This window comes from Tetrao urogallus (genome assembly GCF_951394365.1).
Source record: "Tetrao urogallus genome assembly, chromosome: Z".
NCBI lineage: Eukaryota > Metazoa > Chordata > Aves > Galliformes > Phasianidae > Tetrao > Tetrao urogallus.
In genome coordinates this window covers 60,490,378-60,510,355 of record NC_136816.1, presented here as the reverse complement: position 1 = coordinate 60,510,355, position 19,978 = coordinate 60,490,378, and the positions used below count along the sequence as shown (strand labels likewise).

General features: G+C 38.5%; 1 protein-coding gene across 1 annotated transcript; it reads right to left on the bottom strand.

Moving 5' to 3' along the window:
- Positions 1–205: 205 nt before the first annotated feature.
- EMB (embigin) lies at positions 206–17,474 on the bottom strand (the record flags this gene model as incomplete). The annotated part of the gene is made up of 9 exons (XM_079548893.1): positions 206–263; positions 2,090–2,123; positions 2,892–3,174; positions 4,517–4,644; positions 10,420–10,508; positions 11,058–11,232; positions 14,090–14,179; positions 15,274–15,363; positions 17,447–17,474. 9 exons carry the CDS (start codon positions 17,472–17,474, stop codon positions 206–208), a joined length of 975 nt encoding a protein of 324 aa, XP_079405019.1.
- Positions 17,475–19,978: the final 2,504 nt, after the last annotated feature.

The window sequence follows — 19,978 nt, the reverse complement described above, 5'->3', positions numbered from 1 at the left end:
ACTATCTTGCTCCAATCAAGTCAATAATGACAACATATTACCTTCATCTAAACATACTACATTTTCACCACATAAAAAAAATAATTGGATAAGAGCAGATATATCTATTTTTTAATTTATCCTTGTTATGGTAGTAGGCTACTCAAGGAAAAAGTAAGCTTTAATATCTACATTTCATCCTTTACTTACCTTTCTAGGAGCCAGACTAAACTCTTCTGAGCCTTGCACTACTGCTTTCCACACCATTGCTTTCTTCTGATTTACTGCAAGAAAGAGAGGATAAATTCCCAAACTCAATTTTGAAATGCAGCATGAGCACCATCATGCCTCCAGAATGCATCAAAGATGTACTTGCGTTTCTCACTTTGGCATGTAAGGTTGTATGAAAAAGATTAAATATCACCGAGGTAACCAAAGTGGAAGTAGGATCAACTCAATCCTCCTCAGAAATAACCTACAAAGTTCTGCACAGAAGTGTTAACAGTGATAATGTTCCCAGAAGTGATTGCTATGCTATCATTTCATTCAGTTGTTATAATGTGCATATAAAGCGAATGTCCGAATAAACAACATATGAACAATTTGCAGGTGAACATCCTCAAAACATGGACTGAAACACTCCTATCATTGCTTCTTTTGGAGTACCTGCAAAAACTTTACTGTGTTCATCATAATCCAAACTTTACCTAGAACTGAATTAGCTACTTTTTTTTTTTTTTTTTTAAGCAAAGGAATTATCTGAATACTACTACTTATTACATTGCATGTATCATTTTAACTACAACTTCATCAACCAAATTCAGCTATATATTATACATACTTGGCATAACAGACTAGAACTGTTCCCTTAGAGCCGTTTGCTCTGGTACACAAATTTATCTTCTAAACAGTTGAAACAGAAAGCATTAGAATAATTTCTAATTGGTTTGGAAATATATAAGTAAGGAATCTATTAAACTGTTTCTTGCCTATGTTTATCTAACAACACACAGAATTAAAGCCCATGCATTTGATCAAAATTACGACATCAGAAACATCCCCCACTTCATCAACCATGAACATTTAATATAACAATATACAGTACTAAGTTACAATCCTATTATAAATATGCTGAAACTGTATTATAAGAATCATGGCTGTGCAAAGGCATTTATTCAATTTCAACCCAAGACATGTACCCAAACAGTCAGCAGTAAAACAGCATACAGTATTTCCAAGACAAATCCTCACTTCATGGTATAATTGAATTACAGTCTTAAAGCTGTTTTGATAAGGGAAAAAGCACTAAGATGTATTTTCAGCTAGCACGAAAATAACAAACAGGAGGGTGAACACAGCATGCAGAAACCAAGAAGGTCACTGCAGCAAGAAGTTTGAGAAAGGCAGGAAGTGCTCAGAAAGACACGAAGGAAATCAAACAGGGAAAAGGAACTGCTAAGCTGCAAAACAGGAAAATTAAAAGGCCAAGTAACTGGGCTTCAAGAGATGGAGGCAAGGAGCCAGTTTATGTCAACAAGCCTTTAAAAAGTGCATCTTCCTAAGGAAGGGTGAACCAGCATGGCTGTATCAACCCTCTAACAGAAGGATGGCAGCAAGAGTGCCTGCAGCTCCCCTTCTATCTCAGTGCCCAGGAAGCCCAAACTCTTAGCACAGCAAGGGGCTGCTCCTGAAGTGAGAATTACCAACACAGCCATCAGCAGCAGCTCCCAGCCTCCAGCCTTACAGTACAACTTGGACAGTTAGGGCTTTGACCATGCATGAATTAGAGACGGTTGTATTAATGTTGATGGAATAAAAAATGTAAACAAAAAATGTCCAAAGCCTTTTCTGTAAAGTTTCCATTTGAGTGTTTCTCCTGACAGAATGAGGACATGTGTTGTCTCAACAAAAGACAAGTGAAAATAAGTTCCAAACACCAAAATTAAGTGCCAGTCGGAAAACAACATTCTGCACTCTAGGATTATGTAGTCTTGGAGAAGGGGAATGAAGTGTACTTTCAGATTAATTAACTCTTACCAAATAGGATACAAAGACACATAATATACATAAGAAGTAGCATTTAAGTTTGGTATATAACTTTTTTACTTACAGTTGCTCAATTTGGTCAAATTCTTTTTCATCTTCTGCGTAACAAAAAAAAAAAAAAAAAAAAGATTACATAAGTCTTAATTAACTACACACATTAGAAAAGTTACTCATATTTTTCATTATATCATGAATTCAATGCATTAATGAAAACAAATGCTATTTTATTAGCTCATTTTTCTTAAGTCTGTAATCATTCTGTTACTCTATCAACGGAATTATTACAAAGTTGTCAAGAAATGTTCCTTTATCAAATACGATGAATGTGATTTTAATGCACATCGTGTCATATACTACATACATACAAGCATATAGATAAAACACAGCATGCAAATGCATAACATACATTTACATAATACACATGTTGGCAAGATGAAGCAAGTTGGCTCATCCACATGTATGTGGTTCACCAGTCAGGATTACCACATTGATTTAGTCTCTACATTTTTCCCCTTCTACTCTGTTTCTTGGTGGAAGTTTCTCCCATCAGAACCACTAACAGCTACTTCTTTTCCTAAGCATTCCTGAAACAGTTACAGCCTCCAGATTTACTTGTCTTTTAATGAGGGAAAAAAAAAAAAATGACAGTACCAAACCTTTTATGGGAAGCTATTTCATATTGAAAGCACTTCATAATCAATTTCAAGACTTGTGGATAAGATTTTAAAGTCTAAACTACTTTTTTTTTGTAACACTGCATTTTTTATCAGAATGTAAGAATCAGATCTTGTATATAATTAGCACAGGTCATGTCAAACATTCAGCTATAATTTTAATGCAAACCTAGAAAAAATTAAAAAGCCTACCTGCACGTTTCTCTTTCTTTTTTGAATACAACTCAAAAACAAAAATAAGAGTTATTAAAATAACAACTTCAGCCACTATTGCTAGAAATGGCTTGAGTGGCTCCGTGAGTGACAGAATTTTAAGGTTCAGCTTTCCTTTACTCTTTCCTAGTTCAAAAGCAGCTTCACACCAGTATGCACCACCATCTTCTTTGGTGAGCTTCAGTATTTTCAGATGGGTTACATTGGCATCTGTTCTGTCTATTACGTACTTATCCAACATCAGGGAATCATTAATGGCAATCTGAAAACAAAAAATTAATTAGGTTTTATAACTGCACTGAGAAATTGTTTAATCAAGTTATTTACATTGTCAACAGTTAGAAATATTTCCACATAAAGACATAAAACAGTAAAAAGAGGCATTTAGACTGCCTTCAAGTGAAGAATTTTCCTTCCTGGCGATGATCAGTTTCCTTAGCATTCAGTGCATGAAACTATACACTATTAGGGTGCAAGTCACTTGACCTTCTTTAGCCAACTGAATATAAAAGCTACCTTTGCCTCTACTAACAATCCTTTGGAGTCAGGATCCGATGCCCAGGTTCCACCACAGCACAAAGTATAAGCTTTCAAGGAAGCAGGAAATGCTGCTCTGGTGCAAAGCAAGCTGAGACAGCCAATGCTTGCCTCCAGTAGCATGGAGGAAACTGATTTGCCTTCTTTCGGCTCACAGTGCTTCCACCAGAAAAGGGCTGGTGAACAAAGTGGCTATACTGCTAAGGTTAGTGAGGATCCTGAAAGGTTGGAAAATGCTGATCTTGATTTTCAAAAAAAAAAAAAAAAAAGAGCTGAATTGAGAAGATATTTCAGCTCTTTCAGAAAGCAGATACACAGCAGTCTCCACCCCATGATGACTTCAGAGGTCATACTGACCTTCCTTCAAGAGTTCGCACTGGCTAGGAAACAAAAATATTTGTAAAGAGAAGAATCAGAAACACAGGAGAAGGAGAAAAAAAAAAAAAAGAGGGGAAATGCTTTTGTTTTCCCTCAGGTCTCGAAAATCTTACATGTATAAAAATAAATAAATAAACAGACATCCTGCTATGGTAACATTCTTTGCCACCAGATAGTAAGATTTGAGAAATAGTCGCCACTAACATAGGTTCTGTATTTGTGGTGTGGTTTTTTTTTTTTTTTTTTTTTTTTTTAAATAAATGTACTTCCAGACTTAAAAAATTTAATTGATTCTTTTATTTGGACTACAGGAATAAAGGAGGGACTTTCTGAATAAAGCTATTTGTCCATGCCAGAACATAAACACCACATCTTGTAATAATGAGTACTTCTAAATATTGAATGGGGTGGGGTATTTTTGTCCTGTCCCTGAGGCTATTCAAGACCAGGTTGGATGGGATCCTGGGAAAGCTGGTCTAGTACCAGATCTGTAGGTTGGTGGCCCTGCCTGTGGCAGAGGGGACAGGAACTTAATGATCCTTGATGTCCCTTCCAAGGCATTCTGTGATTCTATGATTAACTTTGATGTAAATGCAGTTGGTAGAGTTTGAAGTGAGATGCCATTATACTTTAGAGCATGTCTGTACATTTTTGTCACACTGTTTTGCTGGGCTAGAGTGGAACCTTACCTGTTCACTGCCATTGGTCATATACCAGGTCCAAGCAATGGGAGTATAACTGTGACTTTTACAAATCAGTATAGCTGAGTCACCTTCATAACTGATGACAGGTTTTTCTCTTCCTTCAATCTGTGGTACTAAGAACAAGTAGGGAAAAGTACATCACATGAAAGCCACACATTTATACTACAAAATAATATAAGTATTGTATCTCTACATAAGGATTTCTAGTAGCCTACTTATTTTCTTTTCCTTTGTCATAAATGATATAACTATGCATGTTAGTCATGACCTAATGAAAAGAGTCATTTCAGGCTGATACTCTCTATACAGAATTTCCTGTAGAAAACTACAGGCATCCTGTTCTTAGTGGTTTTATTATCTTTGAAGTTGCTAACTGATACTGAAAACTTGGGTTATATCCTGTACTGATCTCCACCCTTGTTCATCTCCTTTTTCCCTCCTTGACAGCTGTGAGCTACATGCTTCATTTCTTTCAGAAAAACAAGTTCTTCTGCAGTTTCATTCAATTTGCAAAAACGCAGATTCTATTCCAGATGTAATGCTACCAAACAATGGATGAGCAAGGAGCTCGTGCACAAACTCAAAGGAAAGAAGAAAGCCCATGAAATGTGGAAAAAGGGTCTGACTACTTGGGAAGAATACAGGAATGCTGTCAGGGTCTGCAGGGATGCGACAAGGAAGGCTAAAGCCCGCCTGGAATTAAATCTGGCAAAGGGGATAAAGGATAATAAAAAAGCTTTTTTCAAGTACATTAACAGTAAAAGGAAGACTAGGGAGAATGTGGCTCCCCTGCTAAGTGATGGGGGTGTGCTGGTAACAGGGGATGCTGAGAAGACGGAGATACTGAATGCCTTCTTTGCTTCTGTTTTCAGTGAAAAAGCTCCCACTCGGGAATCTGAGACCCTGGAGGTGAGTGAGAGGATCTGGGGAATGGAAGACCTCCCTTCTGTCAGGGAAGAGGTGGTCCGGGAGCGCCTAGGCAACACCAATGTTCACAAATCCATGGGACCTGATGGGATTCATCCACGGGTGCTGAGGGAGCTGGCAGAGGTGGTTGCTGAACCGCTTTCTGTCATCTTTGAGAAGTCTTGGAGGACGGGGGAGGTGCCTGAAGACTGGAAGATAGCCAATGTCACTCCGGTCTTCAAAAGAGGCAAGAAGGAAGACCCAGGCAATTATAGGCCAGTCAGCCTCACCTCTGTCCCTGGAAAGGTGATGGAACAGCATGTACTGGATGTCATCTCTAGACAACTGGAAGAAGAGGAGGTTATCAGGAATAGTCAGCACGGGTTCACAAGGGGGAGGTCGTGCTTGACCAACCTGGTAGCCTTCTATGATGTTGTCTCTGGCTGGGTGGATGGGGGGAGAGCAGTGGATGTAGTCTACCTTGATTTCAGCAAGGCATTTGATACTGTCCCCTACGACATCCTTATAACAAAGCTGAGGAAGTGTGGGATAGATGAGTGGACAGTGAGGTGGGTTGAGAACTGGCTGACTGGCAGAGCGCAGAGGGTTGTTGTTGGTGGTGCAGAGTCCGGTTGGAGGCCTGTAACCAGCGGTGTTCCTCAGGGGTCTGTGCTGGGTCCGGTCTTGTTCAACATCTTCATCAATGACCTTGATGAGGGGATAATGGCCACCCTCAGCAAGTTTGCTGATGATACGAAGTTGGGAGGATTGGCTGACACGCCTGAAGGCTGTGTTGCCATTCAGCAAGACCTGGATAGGCTGGAGAGCTGGGCAGAAAAAAACCGGATGAGGTTTAACAAAAGCAAGTGTAGAGTCTTGCATCTGGGGAAGAATAATTGCATGCACCGGTACAGGTTGGGGGATGACCTGCTGGAGGGGAGCTCTGCGGAAAGGGACCTGGGTGTCCTGGTGGATGACAGGTTGGCCATGAGCCAGCAGTGTGCCCTTGTAGCCAAAAAGGCCAATGGCTTACTGGGGTGCATTAAAAAGAGTGTGTCCAGCAGGTCGAGGGAGGTGATCCTCCCCCTCTACTCTGCCCTGGTAAGGCCTCATCTGGAGTACTGCGTCCAGTTCTGGGCTCCCCAGTACAAAAAAGACAAGGATCTCTTGGAAAGAGTCCAGCGGAGGGCCACGAAGATGGTGAAGGGCCTGGAGCATCTCTCCTATGAGGAAAGGCTGAGTGAACTGGGTCTGTTCAGCCTTGGGAAGAGAAGACTGAGAGGGGACCTGATCCAGGTCTATAAATATCTAAGGTGTGGGGGGCAGAATGGCGAGGCCAGACTGTTTTCAGTGGTGAGTGGAGACAGGACAAGGGGAAACGGCTGGAAACTGCAGCATAGGAAGTTCCGCACAAATGTGCACAAGAACTTCTTTACAGTGAGGTGACGGAGCACTGGAACAGGCTGCCCAGGGAGGTGGTGGAGTCTCCTTCTCTGGAGATGTTCAAGACCTGCCTGGATGCCTACCTGTGCGACCTGGTGTAGGGAACCTGCTTTGGCAGGGGGGTTGGACTCGATCTCTGGAGGTCCCTTCCAACCCCTACAATTCTGTGATTCTGTGAATGCCATCAAGCAAGTCCTGCACACAAGTAATGTTGTTTATTTATTTTATAATTAGGACATACTACAAACTTGATAGTTGTAAGTATGTTGTTAGCTGAAGAAACAGCTTTTGGATGTGTGCTACTAAATAAAGACTTCCAGTCCAAACTTGCTTAGAACACAGGCACAAGAAACAAAACATCAGATCACAACTCTAGGACTGTTTGACCCAGCTATGACATCTGCAAGTATCCAGCAGTCTTCCAAGAGCAGAGGCACAAGAAGAACTGTTTAATATAATAAGGCATTAAACAGAGATAGAGAAAATATTTCACAATAGGCTGTTTCCTCTACCCTCTCATCTGCCTCATTCTATGGATGCTTACCAGTATGCCTTTCTCAAATCTATCTATTTTAAGGTTTGTTTCTTAGGTTTTATTGTTCTCTTCAAAGTAGATGCAGTACATCTTTTAAATTCATATTTTTATCACATTCATCTTTTTATTCACAGAAGAATAAACAGGCCAACAATTTTTTTTTCCAGCAGTTATAATATTCTATGTTCCTACCAAATTCTTACTCGTTTTTCCCAGCTGAACTAATATCTATATAAAGTTTACTTCTTGCAAGTGTTCAAATTTATAAATTTCATTCCAAATTAATTTCCCAGATACTCTTAACAACAATACTATTCCCAAGTTCAGAGTTCAATGCACAGTTCAGCAATCCAACCTCATCAGCAATAAAGTGCTCTTTCCATTTATATTTCCGTTTTAATCACAAAATACTGTATACTTCAAAAGAGTAGTGTCAGAATACTTCTACTTTACCACTAAGAGATAGAATTTCACTAATATGTGCTACCACTTCCTCTCTAATTTATGCAAGAGGAAAAACTAAGAAATACAAAAAAAGACTGCACCCAGCACAACAGACTTCCATGGTAGTCAAAAAGACTTCAGAGATGCTGTGTCAAAGCACAACTCTCGACATACTAGTAAAACATGGGACCACCTCAGACATGTTTAAGGACAAGAATATCCATAATGCATTCTGGCATTTAGCTCTGTAATAAAGTGGTTAATCCGCGAATGTATGCAAGGAATTGTACTTAGTACTCTCAGTTTGTTTGTTGTGTTTGGTTTTCTTCTCCTGTAGGCAAATCACCCAGAATCAGGGGACAAAATACTGCTGCTATAGACAAAAACAGCAAACTGTTGGAGATGAACAGATGAGTGACCCTACTAGTATTCATACTGGATTTCCACAGCAGTTTAAAGGACAGCATTGTTTCACAGTGCACACCTCTGGACAGATATTTAAGCAAGCAGAAACCCTGAACAAAGTGCAAGCGTAAACTAAGCACACCCTACACTAATATAGCCATTATTACAACACCATGTGTTAGATTAAAATAGTCATGAAGAATCATCACCATGTTTATTAACTTCAGTTTCCTATAAAGCTACTCAAAATGTTATGGCTTCCTTGCAGACTTCTGTGGGAATTTAAATCTCAAGTCTACAGAGTTATGCCAAGCAGGAGCACGGTGGCAAGCTACTAAAGTCAAAGCAGTAATGACTTCAGCCACTGCACCTAGATCAACATATTACTCATCTCATGCAGTTTAAGAATTATTCCCACTACGTTGCTGACTGAAAGATTCAAGCATTTCTCTTTCCCATTTCCTTCACTCTTGCATTTATCTTAGTAACTGCTGAGCCAGTAACTTTATGGCATCAGAAGTGGCAGCACCGTGAAGTAATTTTCCCCATCTTCTTATGATAAATCAACCAGTCCTGTGCACCGTGCTCTGGAAAAGTTACTTTTCTGTTGGTTCATTCATTTGCTACCAAAAATCTTATTTCATACTTTCAAAAGAGTAAGACTCCCTCATCCTTTTTTAAAATCTAAACAGACTTGGTTAGCCATTCAACAAAAACAATGTAAGCATTATCAGACATGAAAAGGTCTAAGTAAACTACAATTTTGTCCTCCCATGGCACCGCAAGCTAAGTTTACCCTAGTTAAAGTTCTGAAAGCAGATATTAAGACCACAACTCAAGATTTGCACTTGCAGAAATTTCTTGAAGTTGTATGACCAGATGCCCCTCTGAACAAAGCCAGTTTGAAAACTACAAAGCCACGCTGGCTAGTTCAGCTAAGGTTAGAAGAGTTAGGGTTTTTATAGTTCTGTGTTGATAAAGAATCCTTCCTAGTACATATCAGACTGGAGAGCTTTCACTTAATCACATGCTTGCCACTGAAGTCAAGCCAACAAAGTAACTGGACATGCTAATGAGTCACGTCAAGCAGGCACTCCCTTAATTACAGCACTGGGTGCATGGGAGATAACTCCAATGAAGATGCACACCGAGAGCAGTGATTACATATTTAAAGGTACACATATTCATTTCATTCCAAGGACACGGGCAGAAATCCCAAGAAATAATTAACATCTCTGGTGGTCACTGGATGAAGGCTAGTAGTCATTCCTGCTGCAAATTTCCAACCTTATAAGGGTGGTAGCCCAAACTGGTTCCCTATGTAACTGATGTTACATAGAGCTGAGGCATCTGTTTTGCCATTTTATCTTCAACAGCAGGACATGTATTCTACTTTCTTATCTTGACAACAAGTTTGGCAGACTCCACATTCCCTTCTTGAGCTTACATTTATGCAGGCCTCCCATCCTTCAGCTTCAGCAAACTTTGGAAAGCATGAAAAGTGGAGGAAATCCCACTTCAGCAACTTGTACTTGTTTCTTTTCCATGTTTTTCCATTCAACTAGATTTTACCTACTACTGCAAAGGGTGAAATCAGAGGAGAAAAAACTAAGTGCTCAGCTCTCCACCCACAGTGCTCAATGAAGCACTAACTGTTTACTGTTCTAACACACTCAGCATTTATTTTCTGTTTCAGAAAAACAACTGAACTTGTTTAAGAACCTGCCTCCTTTCTGCCAATCACTGCTACTCTTGTAACACAAAAGTCACAGGCCAAACTTTCTAGTCACTAGTTCACCAAAAACAAACAAAAAAACCTCAGTCCCCCTCCACAGTTTTTTCCACCTACCCACTCCCCCTTAAGAAACTGATGAACATTCACTTCTTCTGGATGGATAGGGAAGGAAGACAAAAATCAGTCACTCCTGGAGGGGGAGAGGAGCAGAAAAGTAGGCTTACATGGTTTTGGTTGTTGCAAGTTTTGTTATGAGGGCTTTTAGTTTTGCTTCAAAACTATCTCCCTCCATGCTACAAAAATTGCCTTTGATAGTGATTCTCACTTAGCTTGACAATATTAGCAGCCACTTATCAAGCTAAGTTGCAATTTCCACGGTATTCAGGAGCTATTAACAAAGGATTTCATTGGTCAACTTGCCTTGTAAATGAAACACCACACTGAATTCTTCTTCACCTGTCACCACACAAGTGTAACTTCCCAGTTGTCCGTTTTCTGAGATAGTCAATCTTCACAAGGAAAAAGAAACACCATCTTGTTTGCATTTACTAGTGACTACTAATTAACATCATAAAGAAGTCAGCAGAGAACATTCTTGAAACAGTCAGATTCAGATTTAGTGCAGTGCACAAGCACTACAACATTTTAAGAAAACAGAAAAGCACATGAATATTTAGGAATGTGAACATCATTCTAACTCTTGTTGCTCACAGGCACAAGTATCTTGAAGCAGTATTATCCATGAGCTACTGAATTAGACACGGCTTCACCATGTAGCATATGCAGTATGAAATAGCTTACACAGTTTGCTCCCTTAAAAGCCTGTTCATCAATGGGTTAATAATAGGTCCAGCACAACGCAGTTCAAGAATTTGACAGCAGAGAGGATGCTGAACTACTTGTTTTACAGGTTCTTTACATGGGTTGCATTTGTGTATATGGAGTAGCAGAAAAGTGATAGAATATTCATATTATTCAATCATTAACATTAGCCTGGGACCGCGTATATGTATGTGACAGGAAAACCTGCAAGCAGAACAGTAAAGACGACTACTTACTGGATGCCCCAGCTATTTTCAGTTTTATTGATGTGTTTGATAGTTTCATTTCCCCTCTTCCAAGTCACCTGAAGGTTTTTCATGTAAGAATATTTATCAGCCAGTCTGCATGACAGCTCAATTTTAACCGGACTGCCCAAAGTGATGTTTTTTTCCATGGGACCACCAGATTCACCTAACAGAAGTTGAAAAACAGTATTTATAAGAAAAAACACCTTATTTCTTCATTCTGTGAAAATAAAACCTATGCTGTATTGCAAGAGGATACAGTATGGTTTTGCTATACTTTCCAGTGTAAACAAAACTATAGTATCAGGTACTGAGCTTTTGACAAAATTTAATTATTAATGAGTTGCTATATATAATGATTACAAACACATAGTCACTCAATTCTATAAGTAGACTTCCTAGAGGAATCACACACAGAAACATTCATTTTGCCAACATCAAGACACACCTGTGCTTCTACTCAGCTTAACCTGAAACAGAAATACATTTAATGCTTAATTCTACAGAAAGTGGGATGGCAAGTGGGGAAACGATGCCTGCTCAGTCTAAATCTCCCTCTCAACTCCATTTTTATGGAGTTTATATGGTAATTTACAAATCAGAACTTAGTAACATCAGAAAGAATATTATTGGATTAAAATACTTTTATAAGTACTTTTGTAAGTACAAAGTTGCATTACTAATTTCAAAAAGAGCTAGACTTGTAAATATTTATAAGTATTTACAAATCAGCCAGTTACACATCTTCATGATACTGTGAAATCATAGGTAATGCCCTGCTAATAAAATCCACAACCTTATTGCTGGATCTGACTTTTCATGCTTCAGCAATTTCACTTGAAACTGAATCATTTTCAAATCAATTTACGGTTCCATTCTACAACTGTGTGCTCCCCTCCTTGCCCCAGCTTCCTCTTTTGGGCCTGGTCATTACACAAGGCCTTGCTCAGGCATATAACAAGTACAATACTCATTATAATCAAGGTCTCACTAAGCAGTAAATGAGCACAGGACTGGTTATGTTCAAGGCCTCAGTAAGACAAGGAATTGACCACAAATCTGTCTCAAACTGAAGGCTGAAAGGACTGATAACATATCTGGCATAACAGACGAGGGCCACCTGAGCATGTGCCAAAAAAAAAGTATGCCTAAGTCATTAATCTTGCACCATGAATAGCAAGCAACCCAAGAGCTCCTTCAGCTCTCCTGCACAACAGATCTCTCCTGAAGCAGTAATGCCTCAAAGTTACTCCTGCTGTGAAGATCCCTCACATCTTTATGTCAAGGGATGCCTTGCCAACACAGATCCTCAGTAACTGAGTAACAGTTTGTCTAAACTCTGTCGACTTTGCCAAGATTGAGTCTTAGACTGACTGCACACACGATCCCTTAGACATAAGCTATTGACCAAGTCTGGGACTGTAAGAGGATTCAGCCATACCTAGACTACTCTGAGGAAGAGTTTAGGAAGCAAAGGGGTCTATCCTAAATTTTGTGACTTGATGGGAAAGTCTTCTGATCAAATGCATTTAATCCTGCCCTCTATGCAGTAAAGAAAAGGTACCTTGACATCTGTAATTTTGTTAACTTGCTATCCTGTTTGTCAAAACACTCTGTGCCATCAATAATTAATATGCCCATGAAAATTCACTCAGAATCTTATCTCAATCCCAGGCTTACTCTGCAGCAGCTTAAAAAAAAATTAAAAAAAAAAAAAATGAAAAAACTGTGTGTACTTGGGCTTCATAGCTTTAATCTTATCTGAGAGGAAAAGAAATTTTAAGGTGTACCTCACTAACTTACTGTGATAACTTACCTAAAAAGAAGCAAAGCCCACTTGAAGCAGAGCTTGATACTCCCACGGAGTATTGAAACACCACTGAGTCTGGCAGGGGCATGTAAATGCTTAAAGAAGAACATAATGCCCAGAACTCTGAGTCCTGGCTGAAATACTACAGCTTTGTTGGCCTGGTGTTAGACTGAAAGGTGCAACATTCCATCTTACACAGCCGAGCCATAAGGATCATAGTTCATTTACTAAATCCATATATTAAACTCAATAAGCAAACTAAGCATAACTCACCTTACATGTTTATGATCACAGTAATTTGAAAATTGAGTTAGTTTTATAATAGTGAAAGTTTTAGAATTAGATTAATCACAGTGGTTAAAAATAGAATGCAAGTTTGAGATTAACTGTCTAAAAAGAAATCCACACTTATAATGAATGGAACATGAAAACCTTATGTTGATGAAGTTTAGCCATTAGGAAGGCTGATATGTAGGAGGAGATCTCTGCACTAAGAGCACTTGTATTGGAGCAAGAAACAGAGACTACCTCATTAAGTATCTCACTTTAAATTAGAAGAAAACAATGCCAGAAGAACAGTGTGAGTGCTATGCAATTGTGTCCTTAAAGATTAAGATTAGTATTTTGCAAAGGAGTTCCAATTGATCTCTTCAAACTCTAAGTAAATTAAATTTCAATTAAATTTTTTTTTTTTTTTTTTTTTTTTTTTTTTTTTTTTTTTTTTTTTTTTTTTTTTTCCTCTACTAGAAATTGGTTTTAACTTCACATCTGCCAACTGGGAAACCTCATGTCTACCTCAAGGAAGTGGCTTGTCTCTTCTCCTTGCTCTAAAAGCTGCAATGCCGAGAAGCTGGCTAGCACCAGTCAGGTAAGAAGCATCACACCTTACACTGTCTCTCCAAACAGATTCACCAACGCAAAGAAATTGTTACTTGAATTGACTTGTGGAAAGAATAGAGAGCTATGAATTGTTTTACTAATGTTTTTATTAAAATACTATAAGTCTTGTTCTCCACTGCAAAATAGTTAGTAGAAAACAGTAAATGCAGCAAATTCACTCATCTTTTCTTTAACTGAAATTACTGTTCACTCTGAACTACTTACTTTATCAATAAGTTGCCATCCTAAACACTTCTAAAATTCATAGGAAACGCTACATGAAATTAAGATATTTTCAATGTAACATAACTGGAAGAGAAAATAACATACTCACCAGGAAGGAGCACCTCATACTCCACGTAAAGGGGCTTAGACTTGTTCGAATTGATTTCCTCATTAAAACCCACCGTGGTAAGATCTGGACCTAACAAGGTCATGGAGGCAGTGATGTGTTATAAAGCTATAAATGCAATCATGAAGCAATACAGTACTGCAATCATTTCTTACAGTAATCCTCTAGAGAAAAAAAGAGAGTAAAACAAACCACGGTCTTGAGGTAGCAGTGTTATGTGGCCAACACTACAGTAATTACGCCAGTTTAGAATATGGTTTCTAACTATAATACAATGCTGTAATTCTAAATTTCAGAATACTCCAGAAATCCCTAACTGTCTATTTCACAACCTGTTTCAGAGCCTTTTATATGCATACTTCTCCTAAAGCTTAGGAATGAGTCCTGAACTTGTATGGGGGTACAACAACATTAAACTGGGCTTGGAAAAGTAATAAGCTTCAGAAAAACAGAAAGAGATGATGACAGAAAGAACATGGAATAGGGAATTTCCTTCCCTACATAAAATGGGTATCAATATGTACTATCATCTATCTGATCTATCTCATCTCTTCTTTATGGAAGAGAAAGTGATATTTAAAAGGGATTAGATGACCAAAAAAAAAAAAAAAATCCCTGTTTTGTTGTACTACAGACAGAATGTTGTTCAGAGACAATCTTCGTAGATTTCTGCATAGTTTGATACAGTTCATACTATCTGGTAGGCAGTTGCGGAAGAGCCTCTGTTTATGCTTACCACTGTACATTTCAAGAACAGAGAAATTAAGACAATTAATAAAGCTGTAGCTTTAACAACAGATGCCAATGAGATAAGGAGATATCACCCTTCCAAAGCCATACAAATATGTTTTGTTGTTATCTGCATACAATTTCCTAGCAAACTCATGCACAGTGAAAATGTACAAGAAATTATACTTGGAAAAAAGGCCAATTCAATATAATTACAGCAATTTTTTTTTTTTCCTCTCCTATTTCCAGTTCCTTTCCATACAGCTTTAAACAGAACTTAAACACTGTCGATTTCATCAAATGCTTTGTCTTGGTAATTGCCACTAATATAAATTCTCTGTAACTTCTTGTTAAGTTAAAACAAAGACAATGACCAAAAGCACACACACAGTAGAACTTAACACTTTATGTATAAGAAGACATTTGATTGCTTTTACCAGGTGTAGATACATCACGTGCACGTGTCAAGTGATCTGCAATGCTGCCCCAGGTTGTTTGACTGACAGTCTGTGTAGCTGTTATGGGCTCTAAAAGGTTTAAAAACAAGGCTGTTACAAATGAAGTTGATTTTTTCCAATAATTTGAAACTGAAAAAAAATCTTTCCTCCACTGCAAACATGTTTTAAGTCATGTCTTTTAGATACTTACAAAGCAGTTCTATTATCAGTTATTTTATAATTAATCTTAAGTTATAGGATCAGTAAGTACAGACTTAATCCACCTGATCATATAAAACTGCAGGAGAAAGTTATTCCAGTTTCTGAAGAAGGAAAGAGACTGCATTATTTATCCTATGGATGGATCTCCTACAGATGGAGAAGGTCCCAAAGTTTTCCTGTTTGGAGCCAAGAGGTGAAAATTGCTACAGCTTCAGCCTTCTCTAAGCACTGGGTGGCAGAGTTGACCACTACGCAGTGGAAATCTCATTTCTAAAAGCCTAAATATTCTCAAATTATTCCTCCTTTTACTGCATTAAAAAAAAACAAAAAACAAAAAAACAAAAAAAAACAACACTGAAATATGGTCCTTTTTCTTAAAAAATAAATTAAAAAAAAAAAAAAAATGCCTCTCAGCTACTGCCAGAATATGGTTCAGATGAAAGAAGTCCCTGCTACTGGTTTGCATCTTATGATATCTCAGAGCAAGTGTTAGTAGAGGTACCACATGCCTTCAAACTGCTTGTCCATTCTGCAAAGCAAGATTCTGTTTTGTCATATTTTGGGTCAACATGTCAGTTCACAACATGAGGAATGCTATGCAATCAGCCTTATGCGTGGCTTGTGCCATCTGCTCTTTCATACTTTCCTTCATGCTTCAACCAGTTTAGAGAAAAAATAAACAGGTATATTTTTTCCACCTGGATGAGGTGGAAGAACTTCAGGCTGGTTCATTTAGAAGCTGTTGATACTAGAGTGTTATTGCCACTCCTGACTACTATTTCAGAATTAACTTTTTTAAAGCTATAAAGTTATTAAACTGTCTCCCAGCAGCAGTCAGAGTCCTGTTCTCCTACATAAGTGTGCAAGCAAGCCTCAATATCTGCCTTACTTGCAGACAAACAAGTCTAAATGCTTATGCCTGACAAAATATGAAGACTAAAGGTCTGGGAAATGTTCTTTTGTTTGCGCATGCAAACGTCTCAACAGCATGCCAAGGTTGTTACAGATCACCTGAGTTTTTGTCAGCCCACTATAAGCACCACCTGATTACCGAAATCCTTCAAGGGGACAGATGCCTTCATAAGGCATCAGTTTGTATGATGGTTGTTCTGTATCTCCAAAACAAACAAACAAAAACCACTAAACCACCTACATATGGAAAGTTACTGAATCCAGTATTCACTACTTGCACTTACTGTATTTCTGTCGCATTTTGCTTAAAAGCTCTAAAGTTGAACATCAGAAAGTTAGCATTATCATCTTCAAAGACAGAATAGTGGTTAAAATAACCTGTCCTAACCACAAGTTCATGTATAAACACAACCTAGCCCAAATCTGATTTGTGTTAATCAGCCTCAGCTTTGGTGCACTGCTGAGCTCCTGGTGCTCTGATCTTTATCGAGAAACGAGAGGCGGCAATCAATTATCCATTTCTTCTCCAGTCTGCAACATACCCTCCACTTCCCATCACAATTAGGGACCTAAATATACAGCAGATGAAGAGTGGGGACAACAGAATGATGGTACATATCATATCACATATCTAACTAAAAAAAAAAAAAGAATACGTAGATAAAGGTAAAACGATGCAAGGACGGGATTACAAATCTTACCAACATGAGAACAAAAAGCAGAGTATTCACATGAAAGTTATCAGTTGCCTGCTAGAAAAGAACCTTCTATGAAGCTTCTATTTTGGGAATTGTTCATTCTCTAGGGAAAGTGCCAGATCTGATCTCATACATCTTGTAGGATAGCTTTTTCCACTGTCCTTGAGATGCTTAGGATACAAACTTTTGCACTGACTTAAAAAAGCCAACATAATACATTTGCTTCTTCTTCTTCTGAACAAAGTCCACCAACTTATTACAGAAGTATACACTACATAGTAATTTAAGATCAATAGGGAAAGAGTATTATAGTTGTAGGTGTACTAAAATAAAATAGTTACCAGCAGATGACTTCAGTCCAGTGTGCATCTGAGTCAAAGCATTCCCTTGAGTATGATTGGCATCCAAAGTCGTCACCAACAGACCTACATAGGGTTTAAAGAACATTTATTCTCTCAGATCTGAATCTAGTTAATGAAAACAGATAGAGCCTACTCCCCTCAGTCTACTATCATTTTTTCTTGACTTTTGAGAAAAACCAGCCAACATAGTAAAAGCTTATTTTTCACTAGTTGCATTTAGCTTATTTTAGACAAGAGAATTCAAACAGAGGCAGTATTTTTTACCCGACTTCTCTAAAAACGCAAATGAGAATTTTGTTTGTATCTTTCCTTGTAGATAGTCAGACTACACTTCAGAATATTTCAGCAGAACAGTAAGTTTTATACCCTATACTCAAATCCCATTTTACCTGTGAGCTTGGACCATTTCAGCTGGTAATACTGATACTAGTTGATTATTTTGCAACAGACTGGCAGATTCAGTGACACGATAACAAACCTGTAAGAACCTTCTGTAGCTCCTCTCTGTTATGTGGCAGATTTCTATCCATTATAATTTTCATGAGCAAAACAAAAGCTATTTGTATTGCTCAACTCAGCCTTCACCAAATACTTCTAATCAGTATTTCTAGTTTCCTTACCACAAGCCTGATTTGACTCTATGAATCTTAACTTTTTTTTTTTTTCTCTCCTTTAAAGAGCCAGCCAAAATACCAATATTTTGCTTTGCCTTCCTGGCTGAGAAGAAAGAACAGCAGGGGCAGAAGGAGATAAACTGTTTAGCTGGAGCACTCTGCTGTATCACTTCTGATGAGAACTCAAGGTCCCCAGATGATTTACTAAAACAGATGCTTGCCGCTTCCTTTCCATTCCCACAGTTGGGTGGCACATCTTAAAATAAACACTATCTTAACATAATTTTGGTATTCCAGGGCATAGTCTACAGCCACAGCAGCAGGATATGCTCCTCTCTGAGCAACATCACCTCAGCGCCTTTTAATTGATTTGGCCAGCAGTCACAAAGCTGCGTATGCAGCCAGAGAAAAAAAAGGCACATATGCTGTGTTTGCAGCTGTAAGCAAATAAAGGACAGTGTAATAAGCACTGCTAGACCTTCAAAACAGAAGCAAGCACAGAGTGAAAAGTGGAAATCTAAATCACAGTTTGATTGCGTTCAGATCTGCTGAGAACCATGTGCCTTCAAGCATACTGTTAATTCCAACCACTAAACACCACCAACACGCCCATCAGTCTCACTACTGTAAGCACAGACTACCTGCAGATTGTCTTGTGGGCACCTCAGCACAGTTTCTGCAGACTGCATCAGAAACATGCCTGGCTTGCACCATCTGCTCTCAATCTATCCACCACAATTTAAACAGTTTGAGCATAGCAAGTTAGTCAAAGAGTATAAATAAATAAATCAATCTGCCACCAGAGTGGTTCTTCATAACTGGCATTCTCATTTCTCACAGTTAATTAGTGCACCAGTCCCACTGCTCTTCACCTAACACAAGGAATTTAAGAAATAGAGGAATCCACTCAATCTGAGTACATGCTGGATTATGACCCAGCTGATAAGACCAAATCTTATCCTCTGCTTAATCCAGGTCCTCAGAGCAGGGAAGACTATTATGCTCCTGATATTAAGGCTAAAATTGAAGAAAGGTCCATAAATTTTATATCTGTGCATCATCTTGAGGCATTCTGAAGGTGTCATGGATCACCTGATCCTGTGTCAGCTTATTAGATGCATTATCTGCATAATAATTAAAATCCCTGAAGATGATAAATTTAAAAGGCACGAGGCTGTACAGCAGCTCTTATCCCTCTGCAAGGAAGCCAGATAACCTGCAACATGTTTTGCGTACTAGTAGGCTTCTCATCATGGCCTTTCTCTTTGATTCACAAACCAAATGAGAGCAGGTGACTAGCATTATTTCTCATCGCCACTGCTTCTATCTTTTGGTTCTTACCTCCTCACAAACAGAACTACATGACACAGAGGTAATGTAGCACATCTTGTCCTGTCACAAACATACTGCTATACAGCTTATGCTATCAAGCTGACCTACTGCTGTATGATGAGTATGATAGATAGTGATATAAGTATATACAGGGGAATAACTTCTCACGCTACAGAGTAAGCTGAAATTTCTTAGCCTATAATTAAATTCCATTAGCAATGATGAGGATTGGTGTCTTCTGCTTGCCCTGATCTTTACTGAAAATGGAATAGATGAGAGTATGAGGTCACTGATTTATTTTTTTCTATCTTCCCTCTACTTCTTACTGTAGCCAACAATATCTGGGAGATAAAGTGGAGTTACACTATGACTGTAATCACTGGAGCAATTTCTGGCATTTTCACCTCTATGAATCACACTGAATCCTGCAAACACATCTGGCACACTGCAAGGTCTTCATAAAAACATAGTGAAAAATAGAGAAAGACTGACATGAAATTTGGTTTAATTTAGCAGAATAAGTTTAATATTTTTTGTCAGTTAATTTTGCTCTGTGGAAGTACAC